This window comes from Nicotiana sylvestris, chromosome 8 (assembly GCF_000393655.2).
Source record: "Nicotiana sylvestris chromosome 8, ASM39365v2, whole genome shotgun sequence".
Taxonomy (NCBI): Eukaryota; Viridiplantae; Streptophyta; class Magnoliopsida; order Solanales; family Solanaceae; genus Nicotiana; species Nicotiana sylvestris.
This window is the reverse complement of record NC_091064.1, coordinates 31174559-31195099: the sequence shown is the minus strand read 5'-3', so window position 1 is coordinate 31195099 and position 20541 is coordinate 31174559. Positions and strand designations below refer to the sequence as shown.

General features: G+C 36.7%; 1 protein-coding gene across 1 annotated transcript; it reads right to left on the bottom strand.

Moving 5' to 3' along the window:
- Positions 1–5231, bottom strand: LOC104244729 (uncharacterized). Its single transcript, XM_070153657.1, has 10 exons — positions 4830–5231; positions 2996–3823; positions 2687–2890; positions 2366–2497; positions 2178–2283; positions 2009–2089; positions 1342–1738; positions 1109–1235; positions 67–440; positions 1–7 (listed from the first exon to the last, which is right to left on the bottom strand). Exons 1-10 carry the CDS (start codon positions 5229–5231, stop codon positions 1–3), a joined length of 2658 nt encoding a protein of 885 aa, XP_070009758.1.
- Between the last annotated feature and the right edge of the window lie 15310 nt (positions 5232–20541).

Sequence of the window (20541 nt, the reverse complement as noted above, 5' to 3'; positions counted from 1 at the left end):
TTAATGTCTTTACGTTTACCATAAAAACCAGTGCATGACAAATACAGAGGGATAATGATTGAAAACTTGTCAACCAATGTCTCAACTGTTTTATGACGGTTTGCTCTCACCATGGAATCATAAACATAAAGTTGTCTGTCCTTTATGTCAAAAACTAGCAACAACCAATGGAAGTTCTCTACAAGGTTCACAGGTATGAGCACATAGTCAACAAGATCCCAGGCAACATTAGCAAGAATTCTGTACCCAAGAATATATTCTCCAACATCATCCTCGGGTTTAACAACCGAATACCTTTGTTCCGGTGGAGAACTTATGAACTTGTCATAGATTCTTTCAATCTTTGTCTTGAACAAGCAATCCGTGGTTGTGAACCTAGTATTATTGTTGGGGCCATATTTGCCTCTTTTTCGCAGATAATACATAATAACATCAATGTGCTGCCAAAATAGAATAAACATATACAATAAGGTACGGTGTAACCACACTTGTCTACAAGACAGCTACAGATTAACTACAATTTGAATTTATTAAAAACTCTAACAGATTGCTGCAAATTAGCTACACTATAACTACAAAAATATAACAGTTAGTCCAAGTACCTCACAAAATGTAATTTAATTGTAGTTTGTATGAACCATAGTGAACAAGTACTATATGTACAATTGACCCATCAGACTACAAAACAACTACACATTAACTATATTTATGCACTGTCTACATTTATTCACTATACAGAGGAACAAATGAAACATACCACCTAACTTAAGGTCCCAATAATCAGCAAGTTCAACCTACAGTTAATATTAATAGGCACAATCACAAGCTCTACAATATTACTACAAGGTAACTATAGTTGTGGTACACGGAGATTCCAAGTCAGTCAAAAGTACCAAAATTCCAGTTTGTACATACAATCATCATCACATATGATACATAAGGTCCATAAAAAGCAAAATTTCACAGTTGAGACATAAATATAGTAACATATATATGTTGTCTACAATATTACTACAATTACACATCATAGCTGAAAAATAAACTACAATTACACTACACAGCTGAAGACAAAATAGATATTGTGAATGATTATGTTCTTTATACTTACTGTGTTATTGATGACTTGTCCGGGGTGAGCAAGGTCATAAAACCAGTCCTTCTTATCAATCTTTTCACAACCAAAATCCAACCAAGGCTTGATTTGGTTATCCTTCTTGGAAAAGTAATATTTCCTCCTGTAATAACAAAAAAAGATGATCAAATACAAAAAATTGACAAAATGAATTACAATTTTAAAGTATAAAAATGGTGAACAGACAGTGTAAAATGAAGCATTCATACCTCCTAGATACTTTATCACTACGAATGTATAACCAGTTGGTGAACCTTTCTGTCAATTCAGGATCTACATTTTCACCTATGACACTTGTGAAGGGGTGTTTGAGGTAAAAAAATTTAGGTCCAACAGATGTGCTGCCTCCAGAACTATACAAAGATGTGAAAGGTGATCGTGCATGTTTTCCCGGTTGCCTGGTTCTACCGGGATGAACAGGGGTTGATTCATCTCGTATGGGCTCGCCATACATGACCAACTGTGATAAGTTTTCTGGCAGCTCAAAGTCATCCAATGTCAAACCTTTGTTTTCAATGCCTTCAGGAACAACTTTTTTATCAATGCCTTCAGGAACAACTTCAGTCACAGTCACACCGTGAATTGGCGACTGTGGAACTTCACCTTCTGTAGATAAGTGTAGATCTATGTAGATATGAACAGTATTATGGAGTTATAGAGAATATAGAGAATATATTACCTGCTTGTTGTGCCTCAGCCACTTCATCAATTACTGGTTCTTCCTCAATATTTCGTTGTAGATGTTCTGCTGAAACATCAGCTTGAATGAATAATTGGGAATGAGAATTGTAGATATATGTAGGAATATGTAGTTAAGGTGTAAATTATTAAAATTTTGCATAAAAACCTTATTGTAATGAAGGAATGGTTCTGTACCTGCTTTATATGCCTCAGCTGCTTCTTGGAAGTCAGGATATAAGTCAACATGTGGTTGAAAATGTTCTGGAGAAATTGTAGCTGCAACACATAGTAAAAAAATGATTAGTATAATTAAATAATGCTGTCTTGAAATTTGTAGATATGTATGTAGGAATTTTGTAGATACCTGTATTGCTTGTGCTTCCATGCAGTTGATCACCAGCATTGAACTGGAATTGCTGGTTGTTCTCTCCTTGATGTTGGTAATTATTTTTTGTTGAACTACCAGCAAACTACAATTTTGGGGAATATTTGAGACTACTTTATTCATATGTCTTAATTAGTCTTAGTACAAAATTATATGTAAATTCTTACCTTTGACTCGTCCAAATCAAACCTCTTGTTTATCACATTCATAACACCCTTCAAAGATTGATCTATGAACTCTCGAAGGCTTGAGAGTTCCTCAAAAACATCCTTCCTATAGGCATCTAACTTTCCATCAACCTAAAAATTAAATATATAATTAGTTGGTAATCTTATTCTAACTGCTACAGTTACACTACAATTCAACAAACTATAATTGTTATAGATTTATACCACAAATTAACTACAATGTATAACATACTATAATTGTTATGTAATGAAGTCAAAATGTAGCAAATTATGTCAATATATTGTAGTTATTCATAATACCTGCACAATCCCCTTTTCCAACTTCATGAGCTTGCTACTGACAGATTCAATGTCCTCTTGACAATCTGTATATTTGGGTTCAAATGATGGAGAAGCAGCAGTTGGAACATGTGATGGTTGAGCACCATGTTCATCTTCATATTGAATCTTGTCTGGCAGATTAAGCACTCCAAGCTCTTCTCCAGATTCAATCATGTTTGTGAACTGAATGATGAAAATAACAGTTAATTCAAGTGACAAAAAAAATGTAGATTCAATGTAGTTATTATGAATGTAATTGTAGCATCATACAAAAGTGGAAAAAAATACCTTGATCCACTCAGGCTTGATCATCTTCTCTTCAATTGCAGTTAACCAAATCTGCCCCTTTGTAGCTGACCATCTTAAAATGCGAGGTATAGATTCAGAACATCTCGTAGCAAGCTCGGTGCTGACGGACGAGCAACACTCATATAGCCACACTTGCAAGGCTAATGAGCATCCCCGTATCAGATAAGAATGTACATGGGGATTAAGACGATGTCGGACAGATTCAATAACCTGCTTGAAGGATTTGATACCCCATGGGTATGACTCAAAATTACCAGACTCTATTAGAAAGAACATAAACTTGTCTATGAAAGTCACATGGTCTTTATCAGAAGGACAAACAAAAAATTCCAACATATAAAGAATGCACAACTTCACCGCATCCACATCGTTTGCCCATGCTTTATTAGTCACTACATTTTTCAAATGCCATTTCTCAACCCTTTCTTTGTTCGGAAAATATGTATTCATTAAAGGGCTAACATAGGTGGAAGTGTAACCATAGTCTGAAAACTTATTCACACAATTAAGACCAGTTATCAACCCAAATTCTCTCAAGGAAAAATTCAATTTTTCACCCTTAAATAGTACTGAAAAATATGAGTCAGTAGACTTTGTCAATTCATACTTCATCAGAAGATGAAGTGATTGGTTTTGCATACAGATTGTGGGGAGACCTAATAAGTAACCAAAACAAGTTTTTCTGAAAACCCTTAAAGCATTCGGAGAGAGTAAAGCTTGTATCTGGCTAGGTATGCTAGGATCACACAAACTGTGGAATCTAAGCACACCATAATCAACATTTTGTTGTGCAAAGTAAGGTCCATTCTGTAGAAAATATAAAATTAATGAACATTAGTAGTTTGCATAAAAAGGAAGCAGTAATCTACATATAACTACATGACAAATACAAAATATAACTAGAAGAAGAATAGCCTACCCACACCTATAACTACAAAACAATAACAGAAGAACAATGCACGTGTAAACATTATCTACAGGATGTAACAGTTACTTCAAGTATCTCACATAAATGTAGATTAACTGTAGTTAGAATGAAGTTAAATATATGAGCTATACAGGTTACAATAAAAAATATCATATCTACAATTTAACCATCAGACTACACATCAACTACAAACTAACTACATTTATACACTGTCTAAGAGTCACAGTTCCAATTAAACTACAAAATTGAGACAAAGAATCTACAAAACAGTTACTTCAAGTATCTCACATAAATGTAGATTAACTGTAGTTAGAATGAAGTTAAATATATGAGCTATACAGGCTACAATAAAAAATATCATATCTACAATTTAACCATCAGACTACACATCAACTACAAACTAACTACATTTATACACTGTCTAAGAGTCACAGTTCCAATTAAACTACAAAATTGAGACAAAGAATCTACAAAATTAGGACAACACCACATTTTACCAAAATACACTTGAACAATCAAAGAAGAACAATGCACGTGTAAACATTATCTACAGAATGTAACAGTTACTTCAAGTAACTCACAAAATGTAGATTAATTGTATTTAGAATGAAGTTAAATGTAGCAGCAATACAGGTTGCAATGAAAAATACCATCTCTACAATTTAACGATCAGACTACAAATCAACTACAAACTAACTACAGTTATACACTGTCTAATTATCACAGGTCCATTAAACCTACAAAATTGCGAAAAATAATCTACAAAATTAGGACAATACCACATTTGGCCAAAACACACTTGAACACTAAATTAACACTTGAACAACAGATTTTTACAACCAAAATCAAACTACAAAACAGTGAGGAAACATAAATAGTGTTTACCTTTATTGAAATTTTTTCCTTAACCAATTTTGGTACTTTTTTTGAGGGTTTCTTCTTCTTTGGTTTTGATGAAGAAGGAGAGACCTTGTGTTTTTTCACAGATGGAACTTTGGGAGAATCATCTACAAAATCGTCATCTACACTCAACTCTTTCCCCTTGCGTTTCAGTTGATTCTCGACTAGTTTATCAACTCCACCAACATCAACATCGTGCAAATGCTTGCTTCTCATTTCCGCACGAATTTGTCTAGGAGATGAAATACCAGTAGTTTGTTCACTTGCATGCGTCGATTGTGGGTTTTTTGGTGGTGATTTTGGTGTTAAAACACCCAAATCAAAGGTTGGAATATCAGCTAATGTAGCTTTTGATGATTTTTTTTGGGGAGTGTTGGTTTTTTTCATGATTTAGGAGTTGAAGACAAAGATGGAAGTGAATTCAAATCGTGGGGGATACTATCAACTGAAGGTAATTAAGTGGAGAAGAAAGTGATGGTAATTGTGGGTGAGAAGAGATTGTACGAGAATGGAGGAAAAACTGAAGGTAAATCGTGGGGGTGGGGGGGAATTAACTGAAGGTAAATCGTAGGGGGGGTGGGAGGAGAGAGAGGCGGGTAAACCAAATAACGTGAAAATACAGTCCTAAAATCACGCCTAAAATAAATGAAGGAATAATTATACCCTTAATTTGAATTATGGTATAGAAATAGTAATTTGGTATGCTTAAATGTAATAAACACAAATCTTAAACATTGAGGGTAATAAGGTTTGATATATGGTATAGATAGGTAAAAATGTCTACCATAAAAGCTTAATTTATAACACTTCAAAAAAAAAAAACCTAAATCCTGGCCCAGCTGCATTCCCCACCTCCATCTCCCAGCAACACCTTAGAGACCAGACCACCACCCCTGATTCTTGAGCAGATCGGCGCCAACCACCCCTCCCACCGTCTTCTATCCTCTCAGTTCACCTCCATACACACAACTCCTCACTTTCTTCTCATTTTTCTCGTACCAATATCTAAATTCAATCTCTGATTTTCAGATTTGAAAACAAAAAACAATGACCCCAAAACAAGAAGAAAAATTATATAAAAAAACAGAATCTAAAAGCTGGTTTGATGGGAGAAAATTATTTGTTTTTATGCTGTTGCCATCACTCTCTCGTATAGTTCGAATCGAAGCTAATAAAATAACTGACGGGTAAGCTCAACCGGATCAATAACAAAAATCAGAAGAACAAGCCAAGACAACCATATTCAAATTTTAATTCTAGAAATTTCTGTTTCTCATATTTTAACATAAAAGACTTTCTGGATATAGATCCGGACCATGCACATAAATTGAGGTGAGGTAAAAAGGAGGTTTTGCGGCCTCGGAACACAAGATTTGTTTCTAACACAAGTGATGACCTTTCGGGTCATCACACCACCCCACCCCCACCCTTCCTTAAATAAAAATATTATTAAGAATACTTTCTTTTCATGTTGTAGGTAGATTACTTTCTTTTTTATTTTAACAAAATGAGTATTCTTTTTTCGTGATGTAAAAAAAGTATTTTCTTTCATTTCAACAAATACTTTCTTTTTCAACCAAAAAAGAATATTTTCTTTTTAGTTATGGAGCACAAATTTTACTGTTATTTTTGCATGAAAAAGTAAAGCAGCAGCACATTAGTTTCTTTAGGTTTGTATGAATTTTTAAAAGAATAATTAATTTTTTTAAAAAAATAAGATCCTCAAAACATTGGAAAGATTAGGATTTGTGGGGGTGGGGGGGGGGAGGGGAGGGTAGAGTAGAGAAAGAAATATTTTTCTAAAGAAAATTATCTATTCTCTAACCAAATACTAAAAAATATTTTCTAATTTTTTTTTATTCACCAATCAAATAAGCACCCGAAAAGTTAGCTATTTCCAATAGCTAGCACAATAATGACAATAGTTAGGACTTCAAACTCGAGAACATTTTCTCGGCGTTCTTATTCACTTAAGATATATATATATATATATATATATATATATATATATAAACTAAATTAATTGGTCAACATCGAAGCTGCAAAATAACGAGACCCACTAGTCTCAACTTCATGATTAACGTGTAATTCATTTTAGAGAAAAAGAAATAGAACAAAAGTGGAACGTGAGAACCGCCCATAATAGTTTAACACCTCCTGATATATAAAAATAAGAACTAAAAGATAAAGTTTTATCTTTTATAGCAAATGTTTACGCTTTATTTATTATAAATAAAACTCTTTTAACAAAAATCAAACAATATATAACTGATACTGCATCTGTTCCCTTTCACTAGTAATTAACTTCACATGCCCCTAAATGAAATTACTTATTAAGGGATTGTTTTCCTAAATTACCCTTGTTAATAGTTGTTAAAGTTGTAATTCCAATAAATTTGGGAACTGTGGCTATTTAATACTAAGGTAAATATTAAAATAACATAATAAATCTCTCTTGATTTGCTTAAATAGAAAAATAAAAGGAAAAACTTTTTTCTACTGTAAGAGATTAATAAAAGGAAATATAGGGATTAATAATCCATTACATGTATTACGCAGCTACTTAATGCTGCAAATCAAACGGCCCCTAAAAATTGAGATTGTCTTATGTAACTATATTTAAATAAAATCTCTCTATCTAGCTATGTACTATTACTATATATACACCCACCCACTAGCCTTTAGCTGCAAAAAAGTTTAAACAATATATATATATATATATATATATATATATATATATATATATATATATATATATATATATATATATATATATATATATATATATATATGCAGTTGTGCACCGAGATAAGATTATAAAAATATATGGAAAATTTTAAAAATCTCATTTTATATTTCACTTCATAATATTAATCTTATTTGTGATTTATAATATTACGTTTATCTTTCTTATATTATTTTTTCAATAATAAATCTTTAACCTATTTATTATTAATATAAAAGAATTATAATTTGAAAAAGCTCTTTAAGCGACTTGCCAATCTGAAGGAATCCAATTATATCACTGCCAGCAAATATCGAATGTCCAATGAGAGAGGATAGGGGAAAAAATTACGACGACGAGCACTAAAACGTGTGAATCTACGTATTCAAATGATTAGTTTATGTTATAAATCCTGCTGATAAGGCTGACAGCAAGGAAAGGGGGTTGCAGATTTGGTTTTGTTCATACGATTTACAACATCTAAATTAGATTTTCTTCTTTGGTCCTGTATGAATATTAAACTAAGGGGCTGTTTGGTTTAGAAGTAAATTATGTGAAAATTATTAAAGCAATAATTAGTAATGCACATTTTGTAATGTAGGAAATATAATGCAGGTATTACAAATACAAGAAGGAATTATTTATTAATGGATTTGGTTTGTTATATCAAAAATTATAAAATAGTACTTAGCGTATTTTTTAACAAAATAAAATATCCGGTGCTACATGAAGGGTTATTTTTGTCATTTAGTAGTTTTACTCTATGATTGCCAATCGTCGTAATCTTATTTCACTATCTATATCCTACGCAGAATTGCAGAGAAAAGTAGGGGGAGAGAATTCTTATTGCTTTGAGATGAATTACAATGGAATGTGACATCTCTATTTATAAGAAAAGAGTGACTTAGCCATCAAGTAAAATCCCTAAAATCTCTCTAAAATATAGACATTCACCTTAAATAAAACTTTATTTATAAAACTCCCCTTTGAACGTCTATTCAACAGATAATGAGCCTCGTTAAAACCTTATCTAAAATAAAACCTAGTGGGAAAAAATTTCTAGAGAAGGAAAAAAAGTACACATGTTTAGAAATACGCCTTTTGGTTGCCTCGTTAAAAACCTTGCAAGGAAAACCCAGTGGGGCAAAACCTTGTAAGGGAAAAAGAGTACAACACGTATTAACTGCCCCTGATGAGAGCATCAATTCACATATTTAAATCTTCGCATTCAATCTTGTGTACCATCTTCAAAAGATCGTTGGTAGATATTTGATAAATGAATCAGCCATATTAACTTGAATGAATATATTGCTGTCACGACCCAAACCGATGGGTCGCGACGAGCACCGGTACCTTACTCAACCGAGTATCAACATAACGTATCTTTTCATATCATACTATTATAGATAACTGAGTCGTACAGGCTCCCGCGAAGTAGGTAGAACACAACATGTAATGCCAACTTAAACACAAGATATATGAGCCTCTAAGACCAAAATAACCACTCGTACACTGAACATAGGCCGACAAGGCCATACAATCTTTTACGTACATGACATCTGTCTACAAACCTCTAAGAATACATAATTGTCATAAAGGTCGGGATAGAGCCCTGCCATACCAAACAATACACATCTAAATCATACTGACCAAACAAGCAACTCCGAAGCAAATGCAGTGCACCAACATCTTCCGTTGAGCTGATCGCCTACTTGGAGGACTCTCGACTTGTCTATCGAAACCTGCGGGCATGAAATACAGCGTCCCCAAGAAAAAAGGGACGTCAGTACGAATAATGTACCGAGTGTTGCACCCCCTTTTTCCCTCCCTTTTTTGACGGGGAAGAGGTCCGTGTTTCGACATTCATGGGGTGTAATGACTCATTTCCTTTTGGGAATTAGGTATTTGAAGAGTTGCCACCTAACAGTTTATGGTGCGTTAGGGCACCTAGAGCGATTAACTCTTGGGTTGGTTTGCGTTACCAGAGATTAGGGTAAGGGCTCAAAGTAACCGTGGGGGAAGGTGTTAGGCACCCCTCTTGGTCCACAACTGTGGGTCCCGGCCGAACTTATATTCACAAATTAGTCCATATAAATAGTTGAATCAAGTAAAGCACATTGGACAATTCAAGTAGTAAGATAAAGGTTCGAACAAGTTGTAAAACCAAGGATTAAATAAAGAAAGGATTTGGCAAGAAGGGGTCCTAGGTTGGTTATCCTGTAGGATCACCCCACGCAATATCAATGAGCGACTACACGTGACATTAACGCGTAGTCATCATATCCCGTATCTACCATTTCCATCCCCTTATTGAGTATGCAAAGTGAGTGTTTGGTCAACGATTTCTATTGCGTGCTGTTACCCGTCCCTCTTTAATGGTCCTGGAGGGAGTTAGGACCTCTACCTATAGGTAGTTCTAGACGTACCCCTAAGGTTTAGAAAGACAAAAATTCTAAGGCGACAGTCAAAACATTTAGGACTTTCACACATAATAGGAGCAATTAAGAGGCTCAGAGTTTCCTCCTCAAACAAACATACAAGCAGCACTACTCAAACACAGTTAAGGTCTTTTATTAATCAATGTCCTAAAGCAGGATATCTAAGTGAATATGCAGAAACAGACAAAACCTTTTTTTAGACTCAGGAGTTATACCCTAGTAGTTGCCTAGGGACTCTATTAGGACCAGAAAACGTGAAGCGATAGAGACAGTTTCAGAGAATGCAGTTTTGAAAACTCCTTAAAGGCTTGCCTATACGCAAAATACTGGTGTCTATATTAATACAGTAACAAACAAATTTTGAAATAGGCTTCTTTAATACCTATATGCATGATATCTAATGAGATTGAGGCAGTTTGAAAGAACTTGTTTCAGGAAATTCTTAATACTTAATAAAACCAATTCAGAAATGAACTAGGCATAATCAAGTTAATTTATTAGACTAAATTAAACTATCAGACAGTATTACGAGTAGAGATCCCTATAGGAATGATATCTAGCCGGATTACTGATTTCAATCGATTTGCAGCAACATACAGAAATACTCGTTATAACTGAATCAAAATTAAGTCCTATAGGCATGACATCTATTATTGAACTGATTTAAGACATGATTGTTTAGGACCTATAAGCATGGTTTCTAAACGTGAAAGAATGTAAAATCTTATAGACATGGTTTCTACTTGATGAGCAAATAAACTTAAAAGTAAAGCCCTATGGACATGATTTCTATTAGGCAAAGCAAACAAATTAAAGAGTAAAGTCCTATGAGCATGTTTTCTATTTAGGCAAGCAATCAGACTTTAAAAATAAGGTCCTAAGAGCAGGGTTTCTAACCGTATTACCCAAAAAGTATGCATCTACCCACCCTTTTTTACCAAATACCCAATATCTATTTACAAAATATTACAGGCCAATGAATGAATTACATAAGTAAAATAGAAAATTAAGAAGCTATTCTATAGGGAGGCTTCAATTAGGCCCAGGTTTCCCAAAGCCTCCAATGGCCTCATATGCCTCAGTTCCATAAACAAATTAGAGTCTAGGTGCATCAAAGTTCCCTAAGGATCTCAAGGATCCCAGGCAGTGCTTACACCTAGACTTAGTAACCAAAGATTGAACAAGTGCGGTGTGGAAAGGGCAGCCTCAGTATGCTAGAGTTCAGAGGGTTCTCAAAAGGATCCCAAGGCAGTACACTTACTAGAGGGGACAGAACTTATTGACTAAGAGTAGAGTGAGAAGTGATGGACACATGTTGAAAAGGTTTTAGTAAGAAACTGTATTTAACCAAAGTCTTTTTCCTTTGAAAATAATATAGTAAAACAACAGAGACTTGTTTGAAGAGATGAACAGAAGTCAAAACACCTTAGGACAGGTTTACACATAGCTAGTTCACAGAACAAAGTAAATTCAGTAGCCACACACAGTGGTCAAGGGGTTTGGGATACATAGAACATTTGACTGCAAACACATAATCCAGCAAAGGTCTGGGACTGGTTTAGACATGCTCAGAAATAGCTGACACTGGCATACACAAAACCAGTCATGAAGAACACAACCACATAGATGGGTGATAGGGATTTGGGGATTCATAGGATATAGGATGGTAAGTACACAACAAGTAAGAGATTATTGGTAAGACATGCTCAGAAACACACATAAAGGGAATATGCTGATCTAAAGGAAGGGGAAGGCATAATAATATGCTGATAATGTAAATCTTAACTACAAGTTTCACAATAGAACCACAAATAGAAGCAAACTAGAAACAAGAGAAACTGAAACAATAAGAGAAGCATGTTGTTGTTGGAACTTTAAATTGAAACTAGGACATACCAATGAAGAGGAGAGTAAGCAGAATGGAAAGAACAAGAGATAACAAATAGTTAGCCTTGGCTTGCAGCCGACTAACTTAGACAGTAGCAAATAGAACAAGAGAGAGAGAGAGAGAGAGAGTAAAGATTTTTTTAGTATGAGAGATAGTTTTGAACCCTAGTGTTCGTGTGTCTGTGTTAATGAAAGACTAGAGTATTTATAGTTTGAAAACAGGTAGTAAATAAGGTAAGAATCATATTAGCATGGTAATTAAGGAACTCAGAATCAGTCAGTCAGAAAATCAAGGCAAGTACTCCCTTAAGTTAAGGGAATCAATTCAAACGGTAAGAACCAGTATCATAAGGCAAGAAAAATCAGTACGTGACTAATAAGGAAAGAATCAAGGTTCAGTTAGCATAGGGTAGCCAATTAGGACTAAGTTCAAAAAACTCAAACTAAGGAAATGACTCAGTAAAAATTAAAGTACCATATCAAATAAGGTAGGGGTTCAATCATTTAAACAGACGAGGCCGAATTTTAGGGTTTTAAAAGAAAATCTTTCAATCAAACCATCAAATAAGAAAATCAGGATCAATCAAGAGGGAGTTATGATTATATACTTCAACATATAAATAGAGAAGAACAAACAGACGTAGCAAACAGGCAAGGTCAGTAATATCGACAGAAAAAGGCAAGAGATGAACAATCAAGATGAATACAATCACATAGAAGTGATACAAGTAGGCTAAGGACTAAGTAAAACCCATTTGAATCATGGTAATCACAAAACTTAACAAGAATCGAGTAGTCATGCTAACACACAGAACCAAAACAAAGAAGATCTAAAAATTAGGGCTTTTAACATGGGCAAGTTGAAAAAGCAGTAAGAACATATAATCAGTCAAGATATGCAAGGATAGGAGTTTCAAACATAAAGAATCAGTTTAAATAAAGTGTAGAAGAAGTTACGAAAAAATCCTAATTTTTAAAAAGAGAGTAAAACAGCTTAAAGTTGATGATTTTTCAAAAGAGGTTTGACAATAGGGTAGAACATAAAATAAACAGGCTTTAAGCGTTTAAAAATGGCTCAGATCTAAGAAATACAAACGAAAAATTAGGGTTTCAAAGGAAACCCAGGTAGAGATAGAAGAACCTGCTTAGAACTTCATAGATTGTAACAAATATGGTGTGATTTTTCTCAAAATCACACCGGAGAAGCTATGAACAACCAAAATAGCAACCCTAGATACAAGTCGGCATGGCCTAGGGCCCTTTAATGCCTCAGAGATGATGAGCAGGGCGATGGAGGAACCATTGGAGACTTGGGGTTGAAAGGTGGTCGCCAGAGATGGCCGGAGAGGGAGGCAGTGGTTGAAGAAGGCTATGGTTAAGTTGAGAGAATAGAGAAGACCAAAGGATTCAAAAGCGGTGGGTTTAGAAGATGATTTAGGGTTGGGGTGTTTAGAGTTAAAAAAGGTAAGAACGGACGAGGGCCGTTGATCTTTTAGACCAGGATTTAATATGGATTTGGGTCGGGTAGGGGTAATTGGGGCCTAGGTCGGGTAATCTGATTAGGAATTGGGCTTGGATGGGTTAAAATTAGGCTAGAATTGAAAGCCAAATCTAGCTATAATTTAAATATCCACTTTTCCCCATTTAATCTATAATAAATAATAAGCAATTTCTGGAAAATAATTTTCTATACAAAAATGATTTAAAATATGTAATTATCATTTTAAAAATATAGGGACCAATTTTACCCATATAAAATATAATTATACATTAAATGGGCTAATATTGCAATTATATGCAATTTAGCTTAAAAAATACCAAATGCAATTATAAAAAATGCATAAAACTGTATCGACCATATTTTGGCATAAGTACAGAGATTAAATGAATAAATAATCATAACACCAATTTGGGAAATAATTATTGGGGATTTTATGAATAAAAGGGGAGAAAATAAATTAATTTAAATCCTTAAAATTATGGAAAAATTATAAAAACCTTGTGCATACTTATATATGCATATATATACTATTTGGAAGGTATTTATGCATATTTAAAAATATATAGGGAAAAGTTGGGTATCAACAGCTTCCCCTCTTTACCCGAGAAGGATGAAAGAGTTTTCGGGTAAAGAAATGATGGCCAATTTTGATCGGATGGGTTGTTTTGAAAGATAGAGGCCAACCAACGATTTTTGAGTTACCTACATATCCTTGGTTTTACAGTAATCATGCCATGTGCAGTTCTGGATTCACCTGCGGAGTATGCCAATGAAATTAATGCAAGAACGAACACGAGATGTGGAAATAACTGCGATGAGCGGTTAAGGTTCAGGACGTCTTGAGGGAACTGGAGCGAGATCGATCCTGCTAGGATAGCAGTTGCCTACTGGTTACCTGTAGATAAAAGATGCTACAAACGTATTTGTGAAAATTTAAACATGATGGAAATTCCCTTCGGGCCATGAAGGCTGTCTTCGGACGGTTAAAGATGACGTCCTTGGACCATGATATCCTGGGCCATGAATTGTTTAGTAAGGGATTCGCAGGCCATGAAATGGTGTTCTCGGGCCATGACAATGGTGCCTCCGAATCATGACGCCTGTGAATAATGATATGCAAGTTCGAGAGATCCTCAGGCAATGACATGGTGTCTTTCGGCTATGAGGATAGTGCCTTTAGACTATGACGCCTTTGGATAGATTGACTATATTTTAGCCCATGATATGCAATAATATGATGTAACAAGACAAGGTTTAGTCTTGTAAAGTGGCGGACAGAGCTTAGATCGATTGAAACACAAGTAGATAGTAGTAGAAAATATAGCAATATTGGTACAAAAAGGGACAATGCTTAGTCCCGTGCAAGTGGGGATGTGAGGATTTGCCTTATGCAAATGGGAAGGCAAGGATTAGCCTCATGGAAATATAGAGTCAAGGCTTAGACTCATGCAGGTATGGAGTCAAGGATTAGCCTCATGCAAATATGGAGTCAGGGCATAGACTTATGCAGGAGGGAAGAAGGAGTTAGCCTTATGCAAATATGGAGGTAGAGCTTAACCTCATGAAAGATTCGGGACATGGCTTAGTCCCATGCAAATAGAAGGCAATGCTTTGCCTTATGCAGATATGGAGTCAGGGATTAGACTTATGCAAGATTGGAGACAAGGCTTAGTCTCATTCAAAGAGAAGGCGGTGCTTAGTCTTATGCATATATGGAGTCCGGGATTAGACTCATGCATGATTGGAGAGAGATCTTAGTCTCATGTAAATGTGGAGTTAGAGATTAGACTCATGCAAATATGGAGTCAAGGATTAGACTCATGCAAATGTGGAGTCAGAGATTAGACTCATGCAAATGTGGAGTCAAAGATTAGACTCATGCAACGAGAGAATAGCAGATAAGGGTAGGGTATGTCTTAGCTGGAGGTATATTCAGTGTCTGAAGGCCGAATGGATGGTGAATTTGCTTTGCCTACGAATGCTACCATTACGTCAAGTGTGCCTGCGTTCTAAGAAAAATCTTAAGTTTTATGAAGGGAGGTTGGTTCTTGCTCCGTCTGCCGGCCTTGCTTTGCTCCGCTCTGGAAGCCCCCTTAAAGTTCCCTAGGTATCACCTGACCGTTATGAAAAATAGAATTTTCGAAAAATATGCATTCATTAATATAATAGAATCATTTTGGAAGCATATTGATATATCAAGTAATTTTTGATGAACTAGCGACTGTGACACATTTCAAAGGCATTGCAGCTCTCTTATGTTGGAATTTTAAGGGTCCTCCTCAAAATTCTGCCTCAGTTTGGTAGATGATTTTTAACGTTTGTGCATGGCGGACCCTCCTGAATCTTCTTCAGAATTTTGAGATTCCTTCTCAAAATTATGCCCCAGTTCTGGACTGATTACTGACTTCCAGGTGTGTGATGGCGCCAGCTGCTCCGGAATTTTGAGGACCCTCCTCAAAATTCTGCCCCAGTTTCTGATTTGGGGGGGGGGAATGAAAATTTTATTATGATATGACCGAACCCATAAGGCTTCCTACGTATCCCCTCTTAAACGGGAATCAGGTTAAGTGTAGTTTAATTACATCAGAAAAGAAACGTGAGATAATCTAGGCATAGTATCTCTTGACTGCGTCTCAATTGATTAGTTTTGGCCAGATCTCTCCATCCATCTCTCCGAGTATGAGTACTCCTCCTGTTAGTACTCTGTGAACCATATACAGACCTTGCCAGTTGAGAGAAAATTTCTCTTTGGCTTCATCTTGGTGCAGGAAGATCGTCTTCAATACCAGCTGCCTTGGTGCGAACTGTCTTGGTTTGACCCTTTTGTTGAAAGCTTTGGACATTCTATTCTGATAAAGTTGGCCGTGACATACTGCATTCATTCTCTTTCCATATATAAGGTCCAATTGTTCATAGCGTCTCCTTATCTATTCTGCATCGCTTAGTTCAGCTTCCTACATGACTCTTAAAGAAGGAATCTCTACCTCGGCTGTGATGACATCCTTAGTACCACAAATCAACATGTAGGGGGTTTCCCCGATTGACGTGCGAACTGTGGTATGGTACCCTAACAGAGCAAAGGGTAAATTCTCGTGCCACTGCTTGTGATTTTCTACTATTTTCCTCAGTATCTTCTTAATGTTTTTGTTGGCGGCTTCTACGACTCCATTCATCTGAGGTCTGTAGGCGGTGGAATTCTTGTGCTTGATTTTGAAAGTTTCACATATAGCTTTCATCATATCACTATTGAGGTTGGCGGCATTGTCAGTAATAATGTACTCAAGAACCCTGAATCGACAGACAATACGATCCTTGACAAAATCTGCGACGACTTTCTCGGCTACAGATTTGTAAGATGCAGCTTCTACACATTTTGTGAAGTAATCAATGGCTACCAGAATAAACCAGTGTCCGTTCGACGCAGTGGGTTCTTTTGGACCGATAACATCCATTCCCCAGGCGGTGAGTAGACAAGGTGATCTTGTTGTATTGAGCTCGTTCGGCATCACTTTTATCATGTCAGCATGCACTTGACATTGAAAGCATTTGCGGACATACTGAATACAATCCGTCTCCATGGTCATCCAAAATTACCCTGCCCTGAGTATTTTCTTGGCCAAGATAAAACCATTCATGTGCGGACCACATGTCCCAGCATGCACATCCTCAAGTAGCTTAGAAGCTTCCTTTGCGTCGACACACCTTAGTAAACCCAAATCTGGGGTTCTTCTGTACAAGTTCCCTCTGCTGTGGAAGAAGTGATTTGACAATCTCCGGAGTGTGCGTTTCTGAATGTGATTTGCATGCTTCGGGTATTCTCTTTTTGATAAGTACTCTTTGATGCCATGGAACCAATGCTTTCCATCTGCTTCTTCCTTAACATGAGCACAATATGCTGGCTGATTATGGATCCTCACCGGAATGGGATAAATTATCATGGATGACAAGTGGCTAATGCGTCGAAAAACTCATTCTGAATTTTGGGCACATGTCGAAATTCTATCTTTGTTAACCTCTTTCTCAATTCCTGTACATGGTGCAAATATGGCAATATCTTGGAATTCTTTGTGGCCCACTCTCCTTGTACCTGGTGTACAAACAAATCTGAGTCACTGATCACCAACAACTCCTAAACGTTCATGTCAATTGCCATGTTGAGCCCTAGTATACAGGCTTCGTACTCTGCCATGTTGTTGGTGCAGGAAAATCTGAGTTTAGCAGATACTGGATAATGATGACCTGTTTCTGAAACCAAAACTGCTCCAATGCCTACTCCTTTGAAATTTGCGGCTCCATCAAAGAACATCCTCCAACCGCCGTATGCTTCAGTAATGTCTTCTCCTATGAATGATACTTCTTCATTAGGAAAATATGTTTTCAAGGGTTCGTATTCTCCTCTTACCTGATTTTCAACGAGGTGATCTACCAATGTTTGTCCCTTGACTACCTTTTGAGTTACATAGAGGATGTCAAACTCACTCAGTAGTATCTGCCATTTAGCCAACTTCCCAGTAGGCATGGGCTTCTGAAATATGTACTTCAGGGGATCCATCCTGGATATGAGGTATGTAGTGTAGGCACAGAAATAAGGCCTCAATTTTTGGGCTGTCCAGGTCAGAGCACAGCAAGTGCGTTCAAGCAAAGAATACCATGCTTCATAAGGTGTGAATTTCTTACTCAGGTAATATATGGCTTGCTCCTTTCTTCCTGTCTCATTATGTTGTCCTAAAACATATCCAAAGGCTCCATCTAATACGGATAGATAAAGTAACAAAGGTCATCCTGGTTTTGGCGGGACCAGAACTGGCGGTGTGGATAGGTATTCCTTGATCTTGTCAAAAGCTTTTTGACAATCCTCGGTCTAACTTATCTCGGCATCCTTCCTCAGCAACTTGAAGATGGCTTCACATATTACTGTGGACTGTACTATGAATCGGCTGATATAGTTGAGCCGTCTCAAGAAGCTCATCACATCCTTTTTGCTTTTAGGTGGTGGTAACTCCTGAATAGCTCCGACTTTAGTCGGATCTAGCTCGATCCCTCGGCGACTGACAATGAATCCCAATAACTTTCTTGCGGGAACCCCGAATGCACACTTTGCGGGGTTCAACTTCAAATTGTACCCTCCTGAGCCTGTCGAAGAATTTCCTCAAATCTACTATGTGATTTGCGACCCTCTTGGATTTGATAATGACGTCGTCCATATACACCTCTATTTCTTTGTGTATCATATCATGGAAGATGGTTGTCATGGCCCTCATGCAAGTAGCTCTAGCATTCTTCAGACCAAATGGCATCATCTTGTAACACTATACACCTTAAGGCGTAGTAAAAGCTATCTTCTCGGTATCGTATTCATCCATCCAGATCTGGTGATAACCTGCGAAGCAATCTACAAAGGATTAGAGTTCATGCTTGGTGCAGTTATCGATCAAGATATGTATATTAGGCAGTGGGAAGTCGTCCTTGGGACTTGCTCTATTTAAATCCCGATAATCAACACATACTCAGACCTTCACGTATTTCTTCGGAACTGGCAAAATGTTAGCTAATCATTTTGGGTACTCAACCACCCTAAGAACCTTGGCTTTGATATGCTTGGTAACTTTATCCTTGATTTTTATACTCATGTCTGGTTTGAATTTTCTGAGTTTCTGCTTGACTGGCGGGCATATGGGATTGGTAGGCAACTTGTGAGCTACTACATATGTGCTCAAACCGGTCATATCATCATACGACCATGCGAAGATATCCTCATATTCCTTTAGAAAATGGATGTACTCTTCCTTCTCTATTGGCGATAAATGAATGCTGATACAGGGCTCTTTGACGGTCTCGACGTCTCCCAAATTTACTGCTTCTATTTCGTCCAAGTTGGATTTGGTTTGTTCTCAAAATTCTCAACTTCTATGACGATTTCCTCGGGTATCTCATATTCTTCCTCTGAGTCACTATCCCCATGTTGCATTGCCTCATTACATGTCACAGTCACTGGTTCATCAGGAAAAGTAATAATAACACTGTAGAAGGGAAAAGTATAAAAATAGTAATGAATAATGATAAAGGACAAATGCATTTGTTTAAACTGAGAAGATTGTTCAAACAAAGCTTGGCTCGGTGGATCAAGCATTTATTTTGAAACAAAGAAATCTTAAAACAAAATTGCTGGAAATTTAAAATGCCTAGAACGGCTATAAATTCTGCCAAGCTACCCAAGGACTCGGCGGGATCGGGATGGTGTGGCGGTCCAGTTTCTGAGAAAAGCTCCATCTGCCGTAGACTGAATGGTGATGCCTTCTTCCTCATCCTCCTCAATTATGGCACTGCAGTCCATATCCTCATCTTGCAAGAATAAATCCTTTAGTCCAGCTAGTGCTTCTTCTTCTGTAGTTCCCCATATTGTGTCTGCCTGATGAAAAGCTTGTTCCAAACATGGTATCGGTAGCTCAAGAGGGTAATACGGTCCACGCCATGGAGGCGACCACTCCCTGTACTCTTGCCATATATACTGGTATCCGAGCCCAAAGTTGGTACCATGATTTTTCAGCCGTATCGGCTTGATGATACCTTGGAGGTTCTTTCCCAACCCTTTGTCAGGTTCATATCCGGACCATGCTAGTATGCTTTCTATTTTGTTACTCACCACTTATCTTCTCGACGGCATTGACCTGTTCAATGTGATGATAGGTTTCCCCTCCTAGCCTCTTTCTATGTCCAATGGTCGAGATGGTTTGACTAGTATAGATGGGGTTACTTCCATCTACATGAATGATTACCTCCTGATGGTTCCATTTGAATTTTACGACTTGATATAGTGTGGAGGGAATGGCTCCAACAGCATGGATCCATTGGCGGCCCAACAAAAGATTATATAAGGCTGGTATGTTAAATAGTTGGTATTCAACATCGAACCATGTTGGTCCCATCTACAAACAAAGGTTGATTTCCTCGATCGTGGCCCTCTGATACCCATCAAAAGCCTTCACATCATGCTTCCGATCGTATTTCATGGAAGCCTTTGTCCAACTTTTTCAGGGTATCCAGTGGACAAATATTTAGACTCGAACCTCCATCAACTAGGACCCTAGCAATGAATTTGTCTTCAAAATTTACTATGATATGCAATGCTCGATTGTGATTTAAACC

Coding starts and splice junctions, on each gene's coding strand:
- LOC104244729 (XM_070153657.1), bottom strand. CDS start 5,231: ATGAAAAAAACCAACACTCCCCAAAAAAAATCATCAAAAGCTACATTA. Junction 2,498..2,686: donor TGGAAAAGGGGATTGTGCAG/GTATTATGAATA, acceptor TTTAATTTTTAG/GTTGATGGAAAGTTAGATGC. Junction 2,090..2,177: donor TGGAAGCACAAGCAATACAG/GTATCTACAAAA, acceptor TATGTGTTGCAG/CTACAATTTCTCCAGAACAT.